The sequence below is a fragment of the Lepisma saccharinum genome, chromosome 13 (assembly GCF_977018435.1).
Source record: "Lepisma saccharinum chromosome 13, izLepSacc3.1, whole genome shotgun sequence".
NCBI lineage: Eukaryota > Metazoa > Arthropoda > Insecta > Zygentoma > Lepismatidae > Lepisma > Lepisma saccharinum.
The window spans coordinates 49,447,337-49,473,912 of NC_139241.1; the positions used below are offsets into that span (position 1 = coordinate 49,447,337).

The 26,576-nt window shown below is 37.8% G+C and overlaps 1 protein-coding gene across 6 annotated transcripts in view; it reads right to left on the minus strand.

The window, feature by feature from the left end:
* The window catches only part of LOC145996952 (glycerol-3-phosphate phosphatase-like), a 37,748-nt gene that overhangs the window by 7,609 nt on the left and 3,563 nt on the right, over window positions 1–26,576 (minus strand). For 4 of the 6 annotated variants that reach the window (XM_083133543.1, XM_083133537.1, XM_083133542.1 and 1 more), the window contains exons 3-4: window positions 5,993–6,153; window positions 4,286–4,423 (exon numbers count right to left, since the gene is read on the minus strand). In XM_083133543.1, coding sequence (XP_082989669.1) covers window positions 4,286–4,423; window positions 5,993–6,153 — 299 coding nt within the window. Of the gene's footprint in view, window positions 1–4,285; window positions 4,424–5,992; window positions 6,154–20,387; window positions 20,485–26,576 lie in introns of all 6 variants that reach the window. The other 2 variants (XM_083133538.1, XM_083133540.1) reach the window with 1 other exon arrangement.

Genomic DNA, 26,576 nt, shown 5'->3' on the forward strand with positions numbered 1-26,576 from the left:
GCATTAGGGCAATTCATATCTTGAAATGTGTGTAAGAATGTCACAATATCTTAGCTAACACACTCAGAATCCTACTTTACCAAGTTTTGAGAATATTCACATCTGAAAGTCATAATGGTATGATTGACTTATAATTAACAAAGATTTTATTTTGTAAAATATCATAAAAATTATAGCATGAGTAATACATAATTATAGTAAAATTTAGTAATAAAATCTGTAGTAACAAAACAAAAAATTGCAACAAGAAAGCAGGAGATTCCAACACCCACTTACTGTAGTAGATTTCTACATGAAAATTGTTCAAAATTCCACACCATTTTCCTAAGCCACGCGTCAAGCAAACTTTGCAGCAGGTTTTACGTATCAGTCCGTGTGAGAACTGAGCTCAGAATCTTCCATGCCAGTCTTGCCTCAACCGCCGAGCTGTTTACATCACAGACGCACAAAATCCACAGTATTGCCATACGCACAACACATCAAAATCCGCACATGCATGTCAAACAGAGTATTTTTGCTTCTTTCTGTTTCAGTTTTTAAAGCACTTTCTGTGCACAGATTATGTAATAAATGTGTCATGACTTACTATAAATCACAAAATATTTTCAAAACATGAGGGCATGTGTATATATGCCGAGCACGGGGGAAAAAAGGTAAAAGTAAACGACAGGCCCCTCTTGAATTTAATGACGAGTTATTGTTTCTGGTTTAGAAAGAAATAAATTTTTGAAAAACTTGCTTGCTTCGTTCGCAATACATCCATTACTATAAGCAGTGGCGTTGCAACATATTGCGAGGTCCCCATCCATTCTTTACATTTGAAATCTCAATGTGAATCGATACAAAATTTTCATGGATTTTCAGCAAATTATCATATTTAAATAATAAAATAGTAAATTACTGATAAAAATAATATTTAATAATTTTACTTACCCTAAAAATGTCTTTCTCTGTTTTCCGGGAGCTAAAATCTGAAGCTGTAGGAAGGAAGGAAGAACTGCTAATATTACCCACTCCCTCCTTGAGTTGAAAACAGCACAAGCATTTAAATGCTTCACACTTGCTTCGTGGCAGTTGGAGGTGCTTTATGTTACCTAGAGTACTGCATTGGACCACTTTTGCTCGAATCTCCCACGTACGAGCGTGATACACTCGAATATATAGAATATCAAATATCATTTCAATGTGACAATAATTGTACCAATATACATGTAAAAAGCCATCCTGGTAGTTTCAGCCTATAATCATCTATTCATTTTCATATATTGTTATGTACTGGTAAGATAGACTAAATTACATTTTAACATGGAGATGATAACTATACATATTTAAAGGCCCACTACTACAGTAAAATTACGGTTATACGTGTACTAGAGGGCTTCGAGTGTATACCGATCGTTTGAATGTTCTAGTGTTATTCGCTCGAGCGAAGAAACTGTCCATTCCGGAAGACATCTAGCATCATCCGCACGAACTATTAGACGATCGAGCAAAAGGGCATCGATGCAGCACTCTAATGTTAACATTAGGGGTGCGTGGGACAGAATGTTTTTGGTCGGGACAAGATTTTTTTTTTTAATCCCAACATTCAGGACAAGAAAAATTTGCAAATTCTCGACAAAGTCGGGAAATTTTCGAGACAGCAAATGTTAGAAATTTTCCCAAGCTGGAAATATCAAATTCTACAAGTCAATTTCACTTTAAGTGACTAATAATTTCCAGTAAGTTTCAAACACATATAATGCAGAAAACGTCTAGAATTAACAAATTTTTAAAATGACCATTCAGTAATTCCCCGACTGCTCGAGATCCCAAAAAAGCATGTAGTCATTTCCCAAAGTTGAGATCGGGAACACCCCTAGTTAACATATTAAAATCAGGAGTACAAGGTCAAGAGAGAAAGAAGAAAAGACAATACAAAGTGCTTGTTATTCAAGATAATATAATAAATGGGTAAAAATGTCCAAGCAAGCTATCGTCAACTTTTCTGTAAACGTTTCACATGAGAAATAATACAATAATGATTACCCTTTTCAGGTCCGCCTGCCTGTATGTTACGCCCCTGATTTGACGTATTCATTCAAATTATAACATTTAACTAGAATATAAAGCCAGATCAAAACATAAAGTTTCATCTTTTGTCCTTACTTCTATTTATTACATTTTTTGTATCAACCCTATGGGACCCGAGGCCCAGGGCGGTCGACCACTTCGCCCACCCCTTGCAATGCCACTGACTATAAGATTTCAAGTTTATACCAACAAAAAAAGCATGATTTGTTATTGGTTATACATACAATGGAGTGTATTGTCTGCTACTATTACTCTGTTTGGTTTCAATTTATTAATCACTTCACTAAATCAGGATTCAAATATCATTAAATAACCGTTTTCTTGCAAGTATGCAGTTGTGTTGTGTCTGTCCATTTCTTGGTGATAATCACCGTTCCCTTTCTTTGCACGAAACAGTAAACATGCATCTTCAACAAAGCCTTCATTGCTGCCAGTGGGTGGAACAATAAGTCTCCCCTTTCCCATCGTTTGCTTCAGCTCTGGCAGCGGTTTTGCATAGTGGCATCCTCCCACGATTGATTCAATGGCATTGACGCATGTCTCATCCAAATAATAAACATGTTTCTTCTCACAGTGACATCTTTTAATACTTCGCAAATTATTTTATCCTCAAACAACGAACAATCATTTCCTCCTCCTAAACTCAAACCGCAAATCATTCAATACCCAAGACACAGTTCGTGTGCACATTGACGGCAAAGCACCTCATGCCCTGTTTTATTTGGGTCTTGTTGCCGTGAGGAGGAATATGCGATTAAAACAACTTGCTTGACTTTGAAGAGCTTTTCCCCTTGGATTATGCCCAAAATAATACTCTGGCAAAACCATGCAGTGAACAGGAGACCACGATTCAGCCATTCTCACTGCTGTATAGCACGATTACCAATGAATCACGATAAACATAGGATTAAAATAGTGGGATGTGCAACACTGGTGTCGCTGATTCCACATGCTCTGCAATGTATTCAGTCTTGTTGACTCGCTCTTGAGCTTCAGTGTTTCTTCCGTGCAATAGACATCCCAGTTGGCGAATCTGCGGATCAAAGTTTGTCTGCACAGTGATTGCAACCAATCAAGTCCGTTATTTTGTCTGTACATTACAAATTAAATAACCGTTTCCTTGCAAGTATGCAGTTGTGTTGGAATAAAACCAGTCTCATCGGAATTATATTCTGCGTGCACATTTGGAACTACATATGCGAAAACCTGCTGCAAAGTTAACTTGACATGCAGCTTAGCGTATTTAATATACCATTTCTACTGTAACTACAGTAAATACTCAATATATCAAACTATGTATAGTTTGTTCACAACAAATTTAAAATTCTTACTTATCCTTTATCTTCTTTGTTCAAAAACCTACTTTTAGTGCACTACTACAAAAATGTTTATTTTTTCACAAACACAGTACGCATGCCTGACATTTCCAGACTGGTACATCCTGACTAAACAGAAATAAAATTATTTATTCAGTAACATTTTTTCCTCATATCTCTAGTGTATATTGCGAAATTCCTAGGATATTCAGATTCTGGGAAAAGCTATGCTAGGGTTCTACATACATTATCAATTTTTCCTTCTGCTAAAACTTATGGTCACTGAAAGTTGGCATGCTACACAGTTATACAGAGTGTCACAAAGTGGACGTACCTCCTTTATTTTCAACACTATGATGGTTATGGCTGATTTGATATGGACACATACCTGGTGGTTTAGAAGTCCAGAATATCGGTATGGAGACTGTCATTTTCGTAGTGCTCATATTCTGGCACACTTTGCGATGCAAGTGTGTCATTAACTGAATAAGACCTTTCCGAGGGATGGATTGGAAGAAGTTCTGAAGATTATTCAGCACCCTTAGCCTGTGCTCCAAGAAGTCCCAACCTCACCTGTAGGAGTTCATCAATGGCAGTGTGTGAAATTACCTGTATCACATAACACAAGAGTTACGAGCAGCTGTGGAAGATGCCTTCATGCACATGACTCCTGCTTATCTCTGCAAATGATGCAGAATTCGGCTGTGCTACAAAAATGACAGTCTCCTAATCAATGTTCTGAACTCTTGCACCGTCAGGTATGTGTCAAGCATTCAACCATAACCATCACCGTGTCAAAAATAAAAGGGAAAGGTATGACTGCCTACCTTATGACCACTCTGTACAGTATCTGGGTAAAAAGAAAAATGTTAGCAAAGTAATTTATTTTCACAAACCCCTATTTCCAAATGCTTTACGCCAACTTGGTCCATCTCCTCAACAAGTCCATGGCTTCCAACAATATATACTTTCTTGTTAAACTGTATTTCCTTCAGATACATTGCCACAAGATATGATGTGCTTATGATAGCATCCTGAAACAATAAATCTATATTAGTATTATATTAGTATGATAACACACACAAAATGTATCAAAAACTGTAGATTGCCTACTAGGAATCATGGACATTAATTAGTACTTTATTTACCTAGGTATATCAGCCCACATAAGCATAATGGATGTAGTAGTTAGAGGATGACCAGTTTTCACCTATAGGTATCGAGCTTGATTTTTCGGAAATGCAATAACACCAAATTTATGTATGTGCAGTGACATGTTATAAAATAAATTTTTCAAGCATTTGAAATCATGAAATAATGCAAACTTAGCACAAAATGTGATATTTTTGCAAATTTAAACAAATTTTGTGCTTGAAAAAAAAATAGTGCAAAAATTCAACACGTCTTCTGTTTTAGTCTTTTAAAAATGTTCCATATTTGCGCATGTATAACTTGCACGTTTAGGTACATGAAACCACATGTAAATGGATGTTTCAACCAATTGTTCACCTTTTATAGGAGCATTTTGCATCACTGAGCAAAGTGGTGCAGTTTTGGTCGAGATCAAGAGCATGCCTATCATCTCACAGGAGTCGTAACATCGGTATTTGTTGTATGAGAAATGGAAAATAACTTCCTCAAAAATAGTATCAAACGTGTGACTCAAGAATAGACGTAGATGATGTGATGTACAAATTAAAATACTAGCACAATGAAGTGTAATTTTAGGTGTATTATGAAGGAAATGTCCAAAAAAAACATGCGAATTTTGGGAAAAACACCAAAAAGTGAAAAAAATAACAGATTTGTGGGGACAATAACACTGAAAAATTTATGTCCCTACTTATAAGACATGGCATCTCAAGAGGTATCGTTTGGGTGCCTTATTGTCCTGGTTTATAACCCAGAACACTTCATTTTATCTTTGTCATAATCTGATAAATACAACAAATTTTAAAGTTGAAGTGCTTTTCATAGAACAGAACAGTCTTTTTATTTTCTACTGAGTGAGGTTCAGCCTAGGGCTCCTCAACCACCTAACTCATGTAAGATTAGGGACTGTAGAATGCTTCCATTGTATTTAAGATTGTGTAAGAATGATACAATGCATTTTACTCTCACAATATACATTTCTAAACTCTTTAATGCTTTATTAGATTTTCTACTTTAATCATGGTGCTTCGTTCTAAAGCAATTTTTAATTTATTGACTCATTTGCCTTGCTTTCCTGCCACATTTCGTTATTCACAAAGATGCAGATGAGTGATGATGGGACACTCACAAAAAACACACATGCCAGGATTCGAACCCATGACCACTCTGCTATTAAATTCAGATGTTCTACTGGAACTTGTTGAATTCACCGCAGTAATTACAATTCTTATTTTTATAAATAATATACTGAAAGAAAAGTACATACTTCTTTTCAGTATATTAATTTACTAGTGTCCTTTATTCCCTGAAACATGTATCATTATTATTATTATTATTATTGCTACAGATTTTGGTGCAGCTCTGAGGTCGTGTGTGTGCAGAACATCACTTAGAAGCACAGTTTTAACCACAATTTATACAACTAGTAGTTAATTTCTAAAGAGACACACCTCTGTAGCTGGGAACCCAAGGGCCTTGCACTTCTCAACATATTCAACTCTGCTCTTCGTACTGTTATTTGTCACATAGAACACTTTCTTTCCCAATTCTTTCAGCTTGTTGACTGTATCTGCGGACCCTGGTACTTCATTCTTCTCTATCCACAAAACACCTGACAAAGAAGAACAAAACTGAAGTGAAGAAATAATACCTGATAGTTTAAAATCAGAAAATACAAGCATGAATAAACATACATGCTGTAAACAATTAAAAGTATCCTTCTGTATTCCATCAAATATTCCTGATCTCTGGTATAGTGGAGATGTTGAAAGATGCACAGATAGAAATCACTAATAATGACGAATAAGAAAATAGATCTGGAAACGTATGTTTAATGACGACATTACCAAAGGTTATTTTGGTTAAAGACTTATTGCTGCTACAAAATGAAATCATATAAATCTTTTTACCAATCACTTTGTTTCATACATACCGGGTGGTCCAAAAGTCCCGGAACGGTCACATATCGTGAGAAATACACATCAAATCGGAAAACGAAAGAATACGTGTTTAATAAGTGAAAGAAAGCTATTCAATGATATCACACTTGATTTCCCACCCCTGCCCCCCTGGGGGTGGGGCAGGGGGCAACTGTGAAATTTTAAATGCAAACCCCTATTTTGTATTGTAGAATCGGAAAGAGGACTTCATTCCGAGTCCAACGAGCTATCAACCATCCTCCTAGCTCAATTAGGATCAGAGATATGGAGATTAAAAAAAAAAATTAAAAAATGAAAACTTCATAAAACCCAAAACATTTTCAAAGGGACGTACGTATCTCTGCCCCTAATTGAGCTAGAGTGAAAGCGATTGCATATTCGGAATCTGCACATCAATACCTTTCAATAGAGTGTATGGAAAGGTGTGTGTGTGTCTACGATCAAATGCAGATTTCGAATCTGCAATCGCTTTCACTCTAGCTCGATTAGGGGCGGAGATACGTCCCTTTGAAAATATTTTGGGTTTTATGAAGTTTTCATGATTATTTATTTATTTTTTTATTTTTTTTTTAATCGTCATATTGCATGTTGGAGTCGGCATGAAGTCCTCTTTCCGATTCTACAATACCAAATTGCGGTTTCCATTTAAAATTTCACAGTTGCCCCCTGCCCTACCCCCAGGGGGGCAGGGGTGGGGAATCAAGTGTGATATCATTGAATAGCTTTCTTTCACTTATTAAACACGTATTCTTTCGTTTTCCGATTTGATGTGTATTTCTCACGATATGTGACTGTTCCGGGACTTTTGGACCACCACAATATCCTCTTCAATGACCACTTCCAAGTAACGATCATCAATCCCTTACCCAGAATCTTATTTCAGGAGGGCACATCCCTTATCAGCATGGGTGTTGCCAGAAATATTTGCAGAGGGACTCAGGCCATAGATAAAACTTGATTAGTACAAATAATAATGACAATAATAATTATTGTTATTTTACAATAACAACTATTATAAGTTAGGTAACAGTTCGTTACATGGGAGATACGTTTCTTCATTTTTACAGATAACAGTTCGTTACATGGGAGACACGTTTCTTCATTTTTACAGAAGAAACTACTTACAGAAATGAGTTTCTCTAAGGTTTCTAACGTTCGTCCAGGTATTTTCTTTCATCGTGGAATCTATTTGACCGTGAAATCATGTGAGAAATATTTCACCGACACACAATTGCCATTGCATTCATTCCTACGTGAACCGGATGCTCCATACGTTTGATGATGTAACCCCCTGTCAGTGTTTCCAACCCTTTTTTTTTTTAACTATGCTTGCCTCACCTAACCAAACCTAACCTTATCGGAAATTGTTCGTGGGGCTATCCATCAGCTACCCGTGCATAATGTGCCATTTGCACACGTGACGAACACGATAGTAGGTATTTTTCGGTAAATAAGGTTGGAAACACTGCATACCGAGAATGGTAGTCAACATGTGCCTGCCATATTGTGTGTTAGGAAAGCGAAAAAAAGGAATAACAAAAACTACTCTCTATGTGAAAAATTGTGTTTGTTTTCGTGTAAAAAGCATAATAGCACCTTGAACTATGTTCCGCAATACACAATTCATAAGTACGAACCATGAGAAATGCAAAATATCCGATTTGAATGTGTCTCCGATATAACGAACTATTACCATAAGTTATTAAAAATATATAAATTTCAATCCAAATTTAGGTACTTTAGTATTATATGGACTAGCTCATTTGTCTATGTGATAAGGAATGCTTACGAGGTTAGGTTAGGTTCCATTAGCATAACTACAATGAAAAATTATTATTTAGGCTGTATTTATGCTAGTGGCACCTAACCTAACAGGCCTAACCTAACCTCGTAAGCATTCCTCGTCACATAGATAAATGAGCAGTGGTCGAAAGTAGTGTGCTACTGTAGCTAGCTACAAAATTTGTAGCTGTAGCTGTAGTGGCACTACATTTTGAAAATTGTAGCTGTAGCAGTAGTGAAGCTACAAAATTCCTGTAGTTGTAGCGAAAATTTCACTACAGCTACATTTCTTCTCAGAACTTTGAGGTAAATTTTGAATGTGGTAACAGCATTAAAAAAATCGACAATAACACTTACTTTTGCAGGAGCTTCATAAAGACAAAGTCTATTACATGGAAATACGGGTAATGTAGATTGTAAATATCTTGATATCACAGTACAGGTATCGGCATAATTTATTTCATTAGTATCTTAATAATTCTAATATCCAGATAACTGACTGACATATATGAATATATTCCAGCTAACAGATACTTTTTTTGAGGTCTTGGGGAATGCTTCATTTGCGGCACCCCTGGAAAAAAAATGCCTCGTTTTCCCAACCCCCAGAATATATCGTGTGGATATCCCTAATGTAAGTAAATTACTGTGTAAAACACAACTTGCAGTGCAAAAACAAGCGATACATTTTCCACTAGAATGACAGCAATAGTGCCAGCAATCAAGGGCTCAGTATGTTAAGAGAACTGACATTTATCAAGATATAGGATCTCACCAGTAAGAAATTATTGTTACAAGAATGATAGACATACACTTTCTGGAATTATAATTATTTTTGTCATAATATTTGTTAACACCTTTTCAAATTACAATGTGTTTAGAAAACTCGGATTTACACATCAGTTTCCTCAATAGTATTTCTCTTTTGCTTTTCTGTTACTTTTGCTAATCATGACAATGAAGATGAATGTTTTATTTAGTAATTCTCTTATCTAGAGTCGCTTTCTGCCACTTTTGGCTAATTGCATGAATGAGGAAGAACGATGATAAACGATGAGCAGCATGGAGAATGGAGGAGCAGGAGGATCCCATCCTCCAGGCGTCTCTCCTAGTTTTAGAGTCCACTTTTTGCACAGATATGCTAATCGAGACTGGTTTCGAACCACTATGTGACTTAACTCAATATTTATCCTCAAGGAAAATATGTTGATATATAAATATAAATAAATCTACCAAATTTTATTTGTGTACAGTTGTAATCATTAATTTTGTGCCATCCTAATTGCAATACTCATGTATCAAATTTGAATTGATCTGCAACTTACAAAGGTACGTTATTCTCAAACACTACATTGAAAATAAATACTGAAGTAACACCGCTATCAAAATTACCGAATGACGGGAATCATGATAATAAATAACAATATATTTTCCAGTAAGTACAACTATCAGACTATGGTCTTCCTTGGAATATCCATGTGCTTGTTAAGTTTTTTTTATGCCAAAGTAGCGGAAAAGTAGTGAAGTAGCGAGTAGCGAACAGGAATAGTGTAGCGAGCTACTTTTTAGAATATGTAACTGCAGCTGTAGCGAAGCTACTTTAAAAAATGTAGCATTCTGATCATTGCAAATGAGGTAGTTCGTATAATACTAAAGTACTCAAATGTATTGTTATTATTACATGAATGGAGACACTTTGCTACTCAATACACCATATCAGTGAATATCTAACACAATTGTTGTCTGTTATTTTTCTTATGTTTTGTACAGTTAGTGCACTGAAAATCATAGTTATTGCATTTTATTAACTTTTACACAATCGTCCAAAAAAAAGGTTATAAAAAATAGTGGTAAATTTTACTCATAAAGTTTATATTCTGTGACCTCTTACAAAGAAAACTATAAGTTTTGGAAGCTGTGGATCCATTCATTTTTTGGATTAAATGATAGAATATGAAAATATAACCCGGTTCCTCTATTATACACTAAACTTTATTCGATGTAATGCAGTTTTTACTGTTGTTGTAACTTTATTTCTGTTATTAACAATAAAAATAACATTTAAATTATATATTTGTAGGATTTCTGGGGAGTGGCTTCAGTCCCCTTAGCCCTCTTCCTGGCTACATGCCTGCCCTTACTCCAATCCACCAGCACCTCAGTATGTAAAAGATGGGAGAAAGCCTACATATCAGCCATGAGTGCAACCAGCCTAAACAAGGGCACCCAGTAATGTTCACATCCCCATTCCTCATTCCATTACTACACTTCACCCTCCCCCTCCTCCCCACATTGCACCCCTTCCAACATCCCACCCATACTAGTCAGTTCTTGACAAAGCTGGCTCCAGAGAACCAGGTTCTTTTCGCACTGTCTGCAATTTCGTTTCTGGACCTGGCAACCCAGGTCTTGTCAGTTCAATGAAGGACCTCCTCTTCAATGTTGAGAGTGTGGCATGTCCGTGGAGCACCACAGTCGGCCCTGTTAACTTTAAAATTACCTGTTTCTCGCAGCCGTTGCTGTAATCGGGCAAAAATGGTATGTGATGGAGTGACACGATGCGGAAAATGCTCTGCATACAGACGTTGTGCAGGTCTACCATTACGTGCAGCTTCGCTGTAAATTAACAACATGTCGGTGTTCTCAGCAAACGTGTATTCAACCATACTGTACTGTCTTCCGCAACGACTCAATAGCAACTGACGTGAAGGTCGAAGCACACTGGATTGTAAACAGTGAACTGTCTGCAGCCATGACTGAATAGCAACTGACGTGAAGGCCACACACTGGATTGGAAACAGCGAACTGTCTGCAGCCACGACTGAATAGCAAGTGACGTGAAGGCCGAAGCTAGCTAGCTAGCTAGCTTGCTTGCTTGCTTGCGTGCGTGTGTGTGTGTGTGTCTATACTAGGATGCATCATTGTTTATGAACATAACACAATTTTGAGTAGTTGTAATGATGAAGACATCAACTTGAATAGTGCTGGAACCATTCTTACCAGAAAAAACAAAACAATAACTAACTTTTTTACAGTGAGATTTTTAATTTTATCAGTCAGGTTTGTTACTTTCTTCCCCCCCGAAATGATACTCAAATATAAGCATGTTAAAGTAAATGTTTTTCAAGATGCAGCACATTTTTAGTAAATACTATTAGTGAATATTTCATTCTGAACTTCAGTTTATGATACAAATTATTTTGTGACTGCAGTGTTGTGCCTATGTTGGATGGAATTATACTACAGCTACAAACACATTTTTTAACTCATTTATTTCATATGCCATAGACCATTAAAAAATGCAACACAATGTTATAATTTTAAATCTGCTTCAATACAATTTGTTCACAGTTTATCACAGTACTGTTTTCCCAGTATTTTTCTCGATGTTTCAAGCATAAATACCTCCTCCGTGTATTAACCACAGCAAATTATAAGTTTGCCATATTTAACTATCTGGCTGATTTCTTCTAAATGGAATACGAGGGGGTACCCAGAAGAAACCGGAAAGCATATCTGGCGGGAAAGCCCAACATACTTCCGACTTCCACCGCGAGATGTAGTGAGGAGACACTATGATGCACCAGTGTGCTGAGTGCCGTTGCCCTGTGTAGACGTGGAGCTGTGCTGTGCCGCACGTTCTTTGTGTTGACAAACGTTTGCTGCGAATTTTTGCTATGGCGGATCAGAAGGAACAGAGAGTATGCGTGAAATTTTGTTTCCTATTAGGGAAAACTGCAGCTGAGACTGTAGTGATGCATTTAAAGCATTTAAAGAAGACACCCTACGTAAAACTCAAGTATAGGAGTGGTTTGCACGTTTCAAAAAGGGGGAAATGTCAGTGGAAAACCAACCGCGATCTGGACGACCTGCAACAGCAAGAAATGACGAAAGCATTGAAAAAGTGTGAAATGCTGATTACGAAGATCGTCGTCATACTCTTGAAGAGATTGCTGAGGTGACGTCTTTGTCTTGGAGTTCGTGCCAGCGATTGCATGAAAATGTGCGGCGAAAACGTCCAGAAATGTGGAAGCGTGGCGACTGGTTGCTTCACCACAACAATGCCCACACTGCTCTGCATGTCCAACAGTTTTTGGCGAAAAACCAAATGCCCGTTGTTCCTCACCCTCTGTATTCACCGGACCTTGCACGTTGTGATTTTTTTTATTCCTCCGCATGAAGAATGAGCTCAAAGGCAAACGCTATGCCAATGTGGCTGAAGTTCAGGAACATGCGCTTCAGGCCTTGAATAATATCCCAGTTGAGGACTTCCACAAATGTTTCAAGCAATGGGAACGCCGTTTGGATAAGTGCATCGCATCAAATGGACAAGACTTTGAAGGAGACTAAGGTATTTGTAACTCAAAGTTAATAAAACTCATCTTTTTTGGCAAATTCCGTTGTTTTTTTTGGGAATGCCCTCGTACCTTATATATCCTCAAAAATATATGGCTATGAAAATGGTAATTCTCATGGTCAAAACATTGGTGACCCCCAATTTGATCCCAACACTCCCCAAACATGCATTATATTTCAAAACATTTATTGTCAAACTATAACTTAAGCGATGCCATGAAATTCTTAAGAGTTTACTTTCTTAATCTCCAAAAATGTAGTTTAGGCATTTTGAAAGTATTGATTACAATCTTGAAATACTTTTAACAAATGCAAAACAGAATCATTCCCGAGGTGTATCTAGTTGATTAATTTCAGCTGAAAACCTCTAAATTTACTGCAGATATCATGGTCTCCAAATTGGTGACTTACCCCCACCTTCCAAAAACACACACTATATTATAGAGTTTTTATTAAAAACTTAAAACTCAAGTGATACCGTAACATTGCTGAGACTTGTGTTTCTAAATCTACGAAAATATAACCTAATCAAACATGAGCATAATTTAAAGTTCTTGCAAGACCGGTTAAACTGGTCTGTCGTCTACTATCTTTAAACATGATGACCATTTTTTCTCAAATACAATGTGAGACCAATCCTTCAAGTGGTCTTACAATTATAAAAATTGCTACTCAAAAGCTTTGCATTTATGGCAGTTATCATACATTCAATGTTTGAGATTTTACCACCACTCCTCTCCTAAGCTATGAAATATTATTTTAAAAGTCTTACTGCAAAATTGCGGATCAATGAAATCTCTAAAATGACTCAGTGTAATTCCTTATATGCTGAAAATGTATTCTAGATTGTTTAGAAAAAAATTAAAAACATTGTAGAACAGTGGTCTTCAACGTTTTACATATAGCGGGCCATTTTCACATTCTATAAGGGACTGACGGGATGCACTGTTCCAGACATGTTCACAGAGGAATTGGTAGCTTTACAAATAATTACATGGTTTCTGTTGTTCAAGTTAAATTAGTTTAGTGTACTCTTTACTTATAAAACAACACATCAACATGGGATATTAATTATTGCAAAGAACACTGACAAGTTCTGAATTGAGCCGCCGCATGTGGCAGAGTGGTTAGCACACCACAGTACGATGCCAAGTGTTCAGACGAATTGTCATTCATATGGTCTTGTTGCCATGCAGTGTGCGCATGTGCAGTGTGTGTCCGAGTTGAGTCGTGAGACGACGTGCAGGAGTTGTACGCCTCGTCATTTATCTGTGTATTTATGTGGAATATTTCAGTATATTTAGTGCTATTTACATTCTTCGTGTTATTAAAGTATAATTAAGTCTCCATATATGTTTCATTTGTACCAGAGTGAAACTGAAATACACGAAACCATCCACCCAGAAACTTGGAGCAGCAAGGAGAGTTCGAACGCAGTACTCCGACATGCTGCAATCCTACTCATGGTCCTCCGGGCCGGATAAATACATTATCCTAATGTGATGAGACTGTTGTTCAGTGTCCACGAGCAACATTACATGCCAAAACAGTCGTGTGAGTAAATGTCTAAAGTGCTATTGCATTTATGCAGTGAACAGAAATGATATACTTCTTGCCGCCTGCCGATTGATTCAATTCGGTAAGGCCCGGCCATTCCATTGTGCTCCCTCAGAGAAAGTGTGCCTTTTTAACGGCTTTGTGTTTGAGCTTCGGGAAACAGTGTTTACCAGCAATTCAGTGCACCGTATTCCTTGCCGGGTGTAACTGTGATCTTCGTGTATGTACTTTATGTGTTTTGAGACTTTAATATGGAGCAGGTACTTTCAAACAAATGTCTTCTCAAACGTGAAGTGATGCGTTTGGAGAAGAAAGTGGCGGCAGATGATCTCACCGAGGGTAGTGTTTTAGTGTACATAGACAAAGCATTACAATTGACAGAGGACACTCAAAAACTGATTCGTGAAATCTCAGAAAAGTGCACCGACGAACAGTTTGATCAATATGATGATGAAATTGGTTCAGTGCAGGACAGGCTCGACGAAACATTGGCCAAGTTATATATCTCGAAAAAACAGCAAACTACCGCAACAGTGACTGAGACAAAGACAGTGAGTGATGTGCATCTTCCGAGATTAGATTTGCCTACTTTTACAGGAAACCTGCAGCAGTGGCTCTCTTTTAGAGACTTGCCCGACCCTGTGGCCGAGTGGTTAGCACATCGCGCTGCGACGCCAAGGGTCCCGGGTTCGAATCCCGGTCGGGTTTGGTTGTTTGTGAATGTCCATTCATCAATTTCATCACTCATCCCCATCTTCGCAAATTAGCCAAGAGGCACAAAACGCGAAGTAAAATAAACTAAATCAATCAATCAATCAATCAATCTTTTAGAGACTTGTTTGTAGCATCCGTGCACAACAACGCATCACTCTCTCCCACGCAAAAACTGCAGTATTTGAAACGGAGCATCCGTGGTGAGCCCGCGTTATTGTTGCAGTCTATAACAATAACAGATTCGAATTACAAAGAAGCATGGGACATTCTGACTAACATATATGAACAGAAACAAGCACTAGTGAACAACAGGATTAAGTGACTTGTGTCTCATCCCGCATTACAAACTGAGTTTGCTTACACAAGCTTGTTGATGTGACGACAGAATGTGTTCGAGTTTTACGTGTGTTGGACATTCCGGTGCAGCATTGGGACGCTATTCTAGTGTTTCATACAGTGAAAAAGTTGGACAATACTTCGAGGCAACAATGGGAGCTGAGCGTCTCTTCGGAACAACTTCCTACTTTCGACTTTGGACAACAGAGTGAGAGTGCTCGCAGCATCTGCATCGTCCAAGGACCGGAAACAAGGATCCCAAAGGAAACCCCCCACAGTGAAGCCAGTGTCAGAAGAAATGCAAATTCATTTCACGTGTCATCCTCTTGCCCTACGTGTCAAGAATCACATTTTTTTAGTAAATGTAAAGAATATATGAGCCTATCTGTGCCAGACAGGGAAGTCTTTGTGAAATTGAGGGGCTTGTGTTTAAACTGCCTTGATAATTCCTATTTTGTGGATAGGTGTAAATCAGGCTCGTGTAGGTCTTGTGGTAAGTCTCAACACACGTCTATTCATCGTGAAACTTCGCAAAGAGCTAAGTGGAAATGTGGCAACGCCGCAAGTGATCTCGCACATAACATCTGATAAGCTTGTCTTGTTACCGACTGCTGTTGTGAGAGTAAAATATAAACAAAACCAGCTTCAACCCCTTAGGGCCTTGCTTGATAGTGCTAGTGAAAAGTCCTTTTTGAGCGGGAACGCAGCCCAATTGTTAGGCTTGGAATGTAAAAACGTGTTTGTGTTAGTGGAATTTCGGGTGTAAATGTCAGCAATTCACACTCTACTGTCGACTTAAACATACTCTCTAAAAATGGGGACAGATCCTATCATTGTTCTCCCTTAGTTGTGGAGAAAATATCGAATACAGTGCCACAAACATTTGTACCTAACACCCTGAGTTTCAAACATTTACGTAACCTGGAACTTGCCGAACCTTCATATCACAAACCTGACACTATTCAGTTGCTTATCGGGGCTGATCTGTTTCCACTGTTACTAATGAGTGGGCGAAGAGAGGGGAGAATGAACGAACCCATGGCTATTCAAACCCGTTTGGGATGGGTTGTTTGTGGCAAAACTCCTCAACAAAGACCTCAGCAATCTTTTTCTTCTTTTCACATTTTGGTGAAAGAAAATGACCTGAATGCAACTGAGATTCCTAAGAGACTAGTACCGAGTCAAAAAGAGCAATTGCGTGACGAACAGGTCTTAGACACACATTATCATGCAGATGATGGTCAGAACGTCGTACGCACCCTTTGAGGTCAACCGCGATGAGTTAAGACTATTCGAGAAATAATCCTGCAGACATTGGTTCTCGTGGTGCTTTCCCTACACAGTTGTGTGAATCTCGTTTATGGTGAAATGGTCCATCATTTCTTTACTCGCCTGAGTTGCCTATCCATGAATCATCTATAGTGGAAAGTGAAAAAGGAGGAAAGAAAAACAAGGATTGGTGTGTTGATAGCTAAAACCTCTGACTGTAAGGAATTACTGCAGAGATTCGCATCATTCTTGAGATTAATACGTGTTACTGCTTGGATGTTTAGATTCATAAACAACTGTAGAGTGCCATCCATGCAGAGAAATGAGAAGACGTTGACAACCGAAGAGTTATCAGCTGCAACTGATTTCTGGGTCAAGGTCACCCAACGTGAAGCATGTGAGAGCAAGATTAACTGTTTACAAACAGAGCAAGAGCTTCCTTTATCCAGTAAACTTCTTTCATTGAGTTCATTCATTGACAAAAATTCTGTGTTACGAGTAGGTGGGTGTTTAAATAATGCTGGTGTGTGTCTTCAGATAAGAAACATCCTATAGTGTTACCCAGAATTTATCCGTTTACTGAACTGTTATTGAGACATGAACATGTGAAGAATCTTCATGCCAATCCACAACTGTTACAAGCTATTGTGACAGAAACATATTGGATAGTTGGGCTTCGAGATATGGTTCATAGCATAGTGAACAAATGTGTTATTTGTAGACGTGTCAAGGCGATTACAGCTAAACAATTGATGGGAAGTTTACCGCCTCCTAGAGTAAACGAAGCTAGACCTTTCATTAACACAGGCACTGATTTTGCAGGTCCAATTACAATCAAGTCTGGATTTTTGAAATCACATAATACAATCAACGGTTACATTGTTTTGTTTATTGTCTTTCTACTAAGTGTGTTCACATTGAAATTGTATCTTCAGCAACTACTAATACTTTTATTGCATGTTTGAGAAGTTTCATATTTCGTAGAGGAAAACCTGCTAACCTGTATTCTGATTGTGATATTCAGTATGTAGGAGCTGACCAACTATTGCATAAAATGTTGTATTTTTTGAGGGAACCTAACCATAGAGAAACTGTGCATAACTTTCTGACAAATGAAGGAATCAAGTGGCATTTTAATCCCCCTTCCTCACCTTGGTTTGGCATCATTTGGGAAAGTAACATAAAATCCATTAAATATAATTTAAAACGTGTTGTGGGCAATGCTGTGTTAACATTTGAAGAGCTTTACACAGTATTGGTGCAGATAGAAGGTTGTTTGAACTCTCGTCCAATCACAGCCATGTCAAGTGACCCCAATGACCTGACAGCATTTACTCCAGGGCATTTCCTGATTGGCGACAACCTACTAAACATTCCAGAAGAGGATTTCACCAAGAGCAAGATTAACCATTATCACGTTGGCAAAGGTGTCAACAAATCTTGCAGTATTTTTGGAGAAGATGGCATTTGGAATACATATCTGGACTTCAAAGTAGACCGAAGTGGCAGAAAAGATTGCCTAAACTTCAAGTCAACGACTTAGTGTTGATAAAGCAAGATAACGTACCCACATTGAAGTGGAAATTAGGTAGAGTTATTGAAACTCGCAAAGGACAAGATGGTTTGGTACGAGTTGCAACTGTTAAAACTAAAGTGGCCTATTATGAAGCTTGCACCTCTGCCAATTGAGGTGTAAAATTGTAAACTGAAAAAAATTATGTTTATTGTAATCTATGTATCCAAGTGTAATATGTTATATTGTAAAACGTCATAATAATAATTGTGTATTCTAATATTGGAAGATAAATCTTCCAAGAGGGGCCGTGATGTTCAGACGAATTGTCATTCATATGGTCTTGTTGCCCATGTGCAGTGTGTGTCCGAGTTGAGTCGTGAGACGACGTGCAGGAGTTGTACACCTCGTCATTTACCTGTGTATTTATGTGGAATATTTCAGTATATTTTGTGTTATTTACATTCTTCGTGTTATTAAAGTATAAGTAAGTGTCTCCATATGTGTTTCATTTCTACCAGAGTGAAACTGAAATACACGAAACTATCCACCCAGGAACTCGGAGCAGCAACGAGAGTTCGCGCTCGGTACTCCGACATGCTACAACCCTACTCACCAGGGTTCCCGGGTTCGAATCCCGGCCAGGGCATGGACGCTTGTGAGTGTCCATTCATCAATTTCATCACATCATCACTCATCCCAATCTTCGCAAATTAGCCAAAAGTGGCACAAAAAGCGAAGTAAAATATAGCAAATCAATCAAAAGTTCTGAATTGAGATGAGGTACTTTAACACAAAACAAGTAATCAAAATGAAACAAAACTGTTATTTTCTTTATAAAAGCTCATTAACACATTTCAAACACGAGAATTGTAATTCGACCCTGAGAAGACTATGGTTGTTTTCTCTTTACTAACATCCAAATATTTGCCTTGAATTTGATGAGGCTACTAGCAGATAGTTTTGAAGACATGTGCCGGTCAGTGGATTCTTCAACTTTGATACCACATTCTTCATTTTGGAAAAGAGCTGTTAACAGGAATAAGTGATACCGAATAGGGATGATTGTACGGAACAGGAAATTTTGACTCTCTCACATATTTTGAGTTCACTGGCGCAAATTTCTTTCATTTATTCTTTATTTCAGTACAGGCTTTAGTGGGCCGCTAAATTACAGGAGCACCGGGTTAAAGACCACTGTTGTAGAGCATAGCATAGAGCCTGCAACATGGGAAAAGTCAGTTTCTCATCCACCATTTTGAAACAAATTGTCCAATTTTTCTAACAAGTTTTTTAGCAGCAGAAATAATTTTACCTAAATGATTCTAAATTTACAGCAGTTATCATGGTCACTAAATGGACTTTTCCCTCTCTGCCCATCCACCCTAACTCATGCACCATATTTTGATAATTTTATTGTCAAATTATAGTGCAAGTACATAATACTCCTGTAAGTTACATGCACAAATCTGATATTGTGGTAATTACGAAGATGACAGAGCTCCTAACCAGACAAAAATAACACCGTACTGCATAGGCAAGCAACTCATTAGGATGAGAAATGAGAAAAATCATTTAAAGTGTGTTCCGATTTAATTATGCAACAATTAAGGACATTTCAATAAAATGTACTCAATTCTCCCTTGTAATGCTTAAACATGCAAAAATTTCTTGTATCAATTGATCATCACAGTTGAAACTATGATGTGCCACAATGGTTTCCCCCACATAAGGAAGTGACTGATTAACAAAGTGCCCTCACATTTCAAAATTATAAATTTTGTTCAAGTATGCTGCATCAATGAATGCACACATTTTATTTAAAAATTTCTGTCACTTTTCTTTTTTTTATTTCTTGGATATATAATCTTTTCATTTGTGTTAAAAGTCCATTTCTAGCATGATTTGAAGAAAATAGCCTGAAAAAAAAAACACTATGACTTGTACTACATTCATTGTTTTTAGTATTATGAGCTCTGCTAAGCCTTTTCTTTTCAAGTTTTCCAAAAATTATTGACAATTGTAGAACCTCACAAGTATTTAAAGCAATAGTTTACCTTTTCTGGGGGGAAAAAACAACTTTTTGACTGGGTTTTTTGGAGGTTTTTTCGAGGTGGGTTTTTCTGGGCAAAAAAAACATGTGGGGAAAACTGAGCAGGGCCACGTGGGCCAACTCTGGTTGTCGCAGGCATAAACCTTCTGGTTTAAGAAGGCTAGAGAGTTAGTTAGTTAGCATTAAGTTCTGCTAAATTATAGCTAATCATAAATTCACCTAAAAAATAACTAAAGAACATTAAATGAAATGATGATTCAGCATACCATGTACTGACTATCTTATTAAAATGACCTGATTGGGATAGCACTGACGATCAAACATACCATCGCAATCTGTCAATACAACATCAAATGAGGCGATGAAGTCAGAGATTTCCTTCTGGCTCAGAGTTGAAAGATTCCGTGCTGCCATTTTAAAAGGCTGAAATTAAAACACAAATATGTCATTAACACCTGGTGTTTTTTATGCAACATGCATAATCTAAGGAAACTTCAAGTTCTGACTTTAAAATAATAAACAAACCAAAAGTAGAATTATGAAGTAGCTTACTACAGGTGTGCACCAACAGAATTTAAGAGAAGAGCAAGTGAAAAATAATTTTGCTTCATAGTTCAGTCTCAGTAAAAACACTGACATTCTGCTTCTGCATTTATTTACATATAAAAAACAAGAGAAAATAACAACTTCATATGTTTGTACAATAGCCCATCTAAGCCCCGCGACAGGTTAAGTTTGCAGCAACATTTCACACATGTAGACCCAAACGTGCACACAGAATATAGTTCCGCTGCAACACTGCCAATTTCCTCGCTGCCTGTGACATGAACAGCTCGACGGTTGAGGTAAGATTGGCACGGGAGATGCTGAGCGCCGTTCTCACTTGGATTAATACATAAAACTTGCTGCAAAGTTAACTTGTCGCGAGGCTTAGTTTGCTGCACTTTTGACACTAGGTGTAGTGCAGGTGTATCCAGGTGTCAGCAGGCTGGTGCAAGGAAATGATGTTCAACCAAGCAGATGAATAGCGGTGTTCCAAGTTCAGAAGATTCAGCAAATGCCTGTCTGCTGCTTTAAACTTTTATATGATTAGTTAGCACACACCACGTGACCATACACCACACATTACAACACTCCAGAACATAATGAAAATGGTGCAGACACCAAAGCAACGGAGTAGACGATTCAGTGTTCCACCATATAACCAATTTAGACATGCGAGAGTCAAACAGAGCTGCGAACTAGATGGGGCTAATATAGTACCTCAGCATGCCAAATAGGATAACAGTTTCATACATCGAAGACACATTTCTTCATTTTTACAGAAGAAACTACTTACGGAAATGAGTTTCTGTACAATAGCCCATGACCGGGGAATCATGTCAGTGTTTCCAACCCCCCTTTTTTTCTTTAACTATGCTTGCCTAACCAAACCTAACCTAACCTTATCGGAATGGTTCGTGAGGCTATCTGTCAGATACAATTTGCACACGTGACAAACACGATAGTAGGTATTTTTTGGTGAAGAAGGTTGGATACACTGATATTCGAAAACAAAACAAGCGATATAATTCGCAAAGTAAGCGATATTGCACAGTTAAGTGTGTTCGGTAGCACTTAGAAAAATGCATTATTTTAGTAGAAAAAGTGTTTATTTTCGTGTAAAAAGCATAAAGGCACCTTGAACTATGTTCCACAATACACAATTGGGTAAAATTTAAGTATCCCCGAAACGCATTTCTTCAAATTTACAGGAGAAATTACTTACCAAATGCAGTTTCTTTAGAATTGTAGAAGTTCGGGGAAGAGTTTTCTTGCATCGTTCATTCAATTTTGCCGGTAAATCATCTATTTTTCGATATAAATGTGTGACTGATGCACGAAACCTCTTGCATCCATTTACTTCCAGGTGGATGTAGCCTGTGTGTGATGACGTAATCCCGGTCAGTGTTTCCAAACACGTGTTTTTGTAACTGAAGAAGGTACGTTTCTGTAAATGGTTTGTGGGGCTATGTGTCAATGGTTCGTGGGGCTATGCGTCAATGGTTTGTGAAGCTACACAGGTATTTTTTGGGGGCAGTGGGGTGGAAACACTGCATGCCGACTACAGTAGTGAAACTGTGACCGCCATTTAGCGTGTTACTGAAGGGAAAAAGAAATGAACGAAACTTACTTCATACGTCGAAAATATAGATTATTTCCGTGAAAAAAAAACAAACGAAATGGCACCTTCAAGAATCCTTAGGAATGCAGAATACGTAAGTACCAATGTGAAAAAGAAGAAAATAAAGGAATTTCATGCGTTTCGGGGATAGTTAACATTTAATCAAGTAGTTAACTAGAAGTTTTGGAGTGGAGAAATGTGTATTTATCAAATTTTAGGGTGGGGGTGCAAAAAATTCCTGAAAATCGAATCTATATTTTATGAGAAACGGTAAAAACGAAAATACCGTTACCGTTCATAAAACTGTGCAATATATTATGCTAGTTGTTCATTTGACCTACAGAAAGCATTTTCACATTTTTTTAGTAAATGTAAAGAATATATGAGCCTATCTGTGCCAGACAGGGAAGTCTTTGTGAAATTGAGGGGCTTGTGTTTAAACTGCCTTGATAATTCCTATTTTGTGGATAGGTGTAAATCAGGCTCGTGTAGGTCTTGTGGTAAGTCTCAACACACGTCTATTCATCGTGAAACTTCGCAAAGAGCTAAGTGGAAATGTGGCAACGCCGCAAGTGATCTCGCACATAACATCTGATAAGCTTGTCTTGTTACCGACTGCTGTTGTGAGAGTAAAATATAAACAAAACCAGCTTCAACCCCTTAGGGCCTTGCTTGATAGTGCTAGTGAAAAGTCCTTTTTGAGCGGGAACGCAGCCCAATTGTTAGGCTTGGAATGTAAAAACGTGTTTGTGTTAGTGGAATTTCGGGTGTAAATGTCAGCAATTCACACTCTACTGTCGACTTAAACATACTCTCTAAAAATGGGGACAGATCCTATCATTGTTCTCCCTTAGTTGTGGAGAAAATATCGAATACAGTGCCACAAACATTTGTACCTAACACCCTGAGTTTCAAACATTTACGTAACCTGGAACTTGCCGAACCTTCATATCACAAACCTGACACTATTCAGTTGCTTATCGGGGCTGATCTGTTTCCACTGTTACTAATGAGTGGGCGAAGAGAGGGGAGAATGAACGAACCCATGGCTATTCAAACCCGTTTGGGATGGGTTGTTTGTGGCAAAACTCCTCAACAAAGACCTCAGCAATCTTTTTCTTCTTTTCACATTTTGGTGAAAGAAAATGACCTGAATGCAACTGAGATTCCTAAGAGACTAGTACCGAGTCAAAAAGAGCAATTGCGTGACGAACAGGTCTTAGACACACATTATCATGCAGATGATGGTCAGAACGTCGTACGCACCCTTTGAGGTCAACCGCGATGAGTTAAGACTATTCGAGAAATAATCCTGCAGACATTGGTTCTCGTGGTGCTTTCCCTACACAGTTGTGTGAATCTCGTTTATGGTGAAATGGTCCATCATTTCTTTACTCGCCTGAGTTGCCTATCCATGAATCATCTATAGTGGAAAGTGAAAAAGGAGGAAAGAAAAACAAGGATTGGTGTGTTGATAGCTAAAACCTCTGACTGTAAGGAATTACTGCAGAGATTCGCATCATTCTTGAGATTAATACGTGTTACTGCTTGGATGTTTAGATTCATAAACAACTGTAGAGTGCCATCCATGCAGAGAAATGAGAAGACGTTGACAACCGAAGAGTTATCAGCTGCAACTGATTTCTGGGTCAAGGTCACCCAACGTGAAGCATGTGAGAGCAAGATTAACTGTTTACAAACAGAGCAAGAGCTTCCTTTATCCAGTAAACTTCTTTCATTGAGTTCATTCATTGACAAAAATTCTGTGTTACGAGTAGGTGGGTGTTTAAATAATGCTGGTGTGTGTCTTCAGATAAGAAACATCCTATAGTGTTACCCAGAATTTATCCGTTTACTGAACTGTTATTGAGACATGAACATGTGAAGAATCTTCATGCCAATCCACAACTGTTACAAGCTATTGTGACAGAAACATATTGGATAGTTGGGCTTCGAGATATGGTTCATAGCATAGTGAACAAATGTGTTATTTGTAGACGTGTCAAGGCGATTACAGCTAAACAATTGATGGGAAGTTTACCGCCTCCTAGAGTAAACGAAGCTAGACCTTTCATTAACACAGGCACTGATTTTGCAGGTCCAATTACAATCAAGTCTGGATTTTTGAAATCACATAATACAATCAACGGTTACATTGTTTTGTTTATTGTCTTTCTACTAAGTGTGTTCACATTGAAATTGTATCTTCAGCAACTACTAATACTTTTATTGCATGTTTGAGAAGTTTCATATTTCGTAGAGGAAAACCTGCTAACCTGTATTCTGATTGTGATATTCAGTATGTAGGAGCTGACCAACTATTGCATAAAATGTTGTATTTTTTGAGGGAACCTAACCATAGAGAAACTGTGCATAACTTTCTGACAAATGAAGGAATCAAGTGGCATTTTAATCCCCCTTCCTCACCTTGGTTTGGCATCATTTGGGAAAGTAACATAAAATCCATTAAATATAATTTAAAACGTGTTGTGGGCAATGCTGTGTTAACATTTGAAGAGCTTTACACAGTATTGGTGCAGATAGAAGGTTGTTTGAACTCTCGTCCAATCACAGCCATGTCAAGTGACCCCAATGACCTGACAGCATTTACTCCAGGGCATTTCCTGATTGGCGACAACCTACTAAACATTCCAGAAGAGGATTTCACCAAGAGCAAGATTAACCATTATCACGTTGGCAAAGGTGTCAACAAATCTTGCAGTATTTTTGGAGAAGATGGCATTTGGAATACATATCTGGACTTCAAAGTAGACCGAAGTGGCAGAAAAGATTGCCTAAACTTCAAGTCAACGACTTAGTGTTGATAAAGCAAGATAACGTACCCACATTGAAGTGGAAATTAGGTAGAGTTATTGAAACTCGCAAAGGACAAGATGGTTTGGTACGAGTTGCAACTGTTAAAACTAAAGTGGCCTATTATGAAGCTTGCACCTCTGCCAATTGAGGTGTAAAATTGTAAACTGAAAAAAATTATGTTTATTGTAATCTATGTATCCAAGTGTAATATGTTATATTGTAAAACGTCATAATAATAATTGTGTATTCTAATATTGGAAGATAAATCTTCCAAGAGGGGCCGTGATGTTCAGACGAATTGTCATTCATATGGTCTTGTTGCCCATGTGCAGTGTGTGTCCGAGTTGAGTCGTGAGACGACGTGCAGGAGTTGTACACCTCGTCATTTACCTGTGTATTTATGTGGAATATTTCAGTATATTTTGTGTTATTTACATTCTTCGTGTTATTAAAGTATAAGTAAGTGTCTCCATATGTGTTTCATTTCTACCAGAGTGAAACTGAAATACACGAAACTATCCACCCAGGAACTCGGAGCAGCAACGAGAGTTCGCGCTCGGTACTCCGACATGCTACAACCCTACTCACCAGGGTTCCCGGGTTCGAATCCCGGCCAGGGCATGGACGCTTGTGAGTGTCCATTCATCAATTTCATCACATCATCACTCATCCCAATCTTCGCAAATTAGCCAAAAGTGGCACAAAAAGCGAAGTAAAATATAGCAAATCAATCAAAAGTTCTGAATTGAGATGAGGTACTTTAACACAAAACAAGTAATCAAAATGAAACAAAACTGTTATTTTCTTTATAAAAGCTCATTAACACATTTCAAACACGAGAATTGTAATTCGACCCTGAGAAGACTATGGTTGTTTTCTCTTTACTAACATCCAAATATTTGCCTTGAATTTGATGAGGCTACTAGCAGATAGTTTTGAAGACATGTGCCGGTCAGTGGATTCTTCAACTTTGATACCACATTCTTCATTTTGGAAAAGAGCTGTTAACAGGAATAAGTGATACCGAATAGGGATGATTGTACGGAACAGGAAATTTTGACTCTCTCACATATTTTGAGTTCACTGGCGCAAATTTCTTTCATTTATTCTTTATTTCAGTACAGGCTTTAGTGGGCCGCTAAATTACAGGAGCACCGGGTTAAAGACCACTGTTGTAGAGCATAGCATAGAGCCTGCAACATGGGAAAAGTCAGTTTCTCATCCACCATTTTGAAACAAATTGTCCAATTTTTCTAACAAGTTTTTTAGCAGCAGAAATAATTTTACCTAAATGATTCTAAATTTACAGCAGTTATCATGGTCACTAAATGGACTTTTCCCTCTCTGCCCATCCACCCTAACTCATGCACCATATTTTGATAATTTTATTGTCAAATTATAGTGCAAGTACATAATACTCCTGTAAGTTACATGCACAAATCTGATATTGTGGTAATTACGAAGATGACAGAGCTCCTAACCAGACAAAAATAACACCGTACTGCATAGGCAAGCAACTCATTAGGATGAGAAA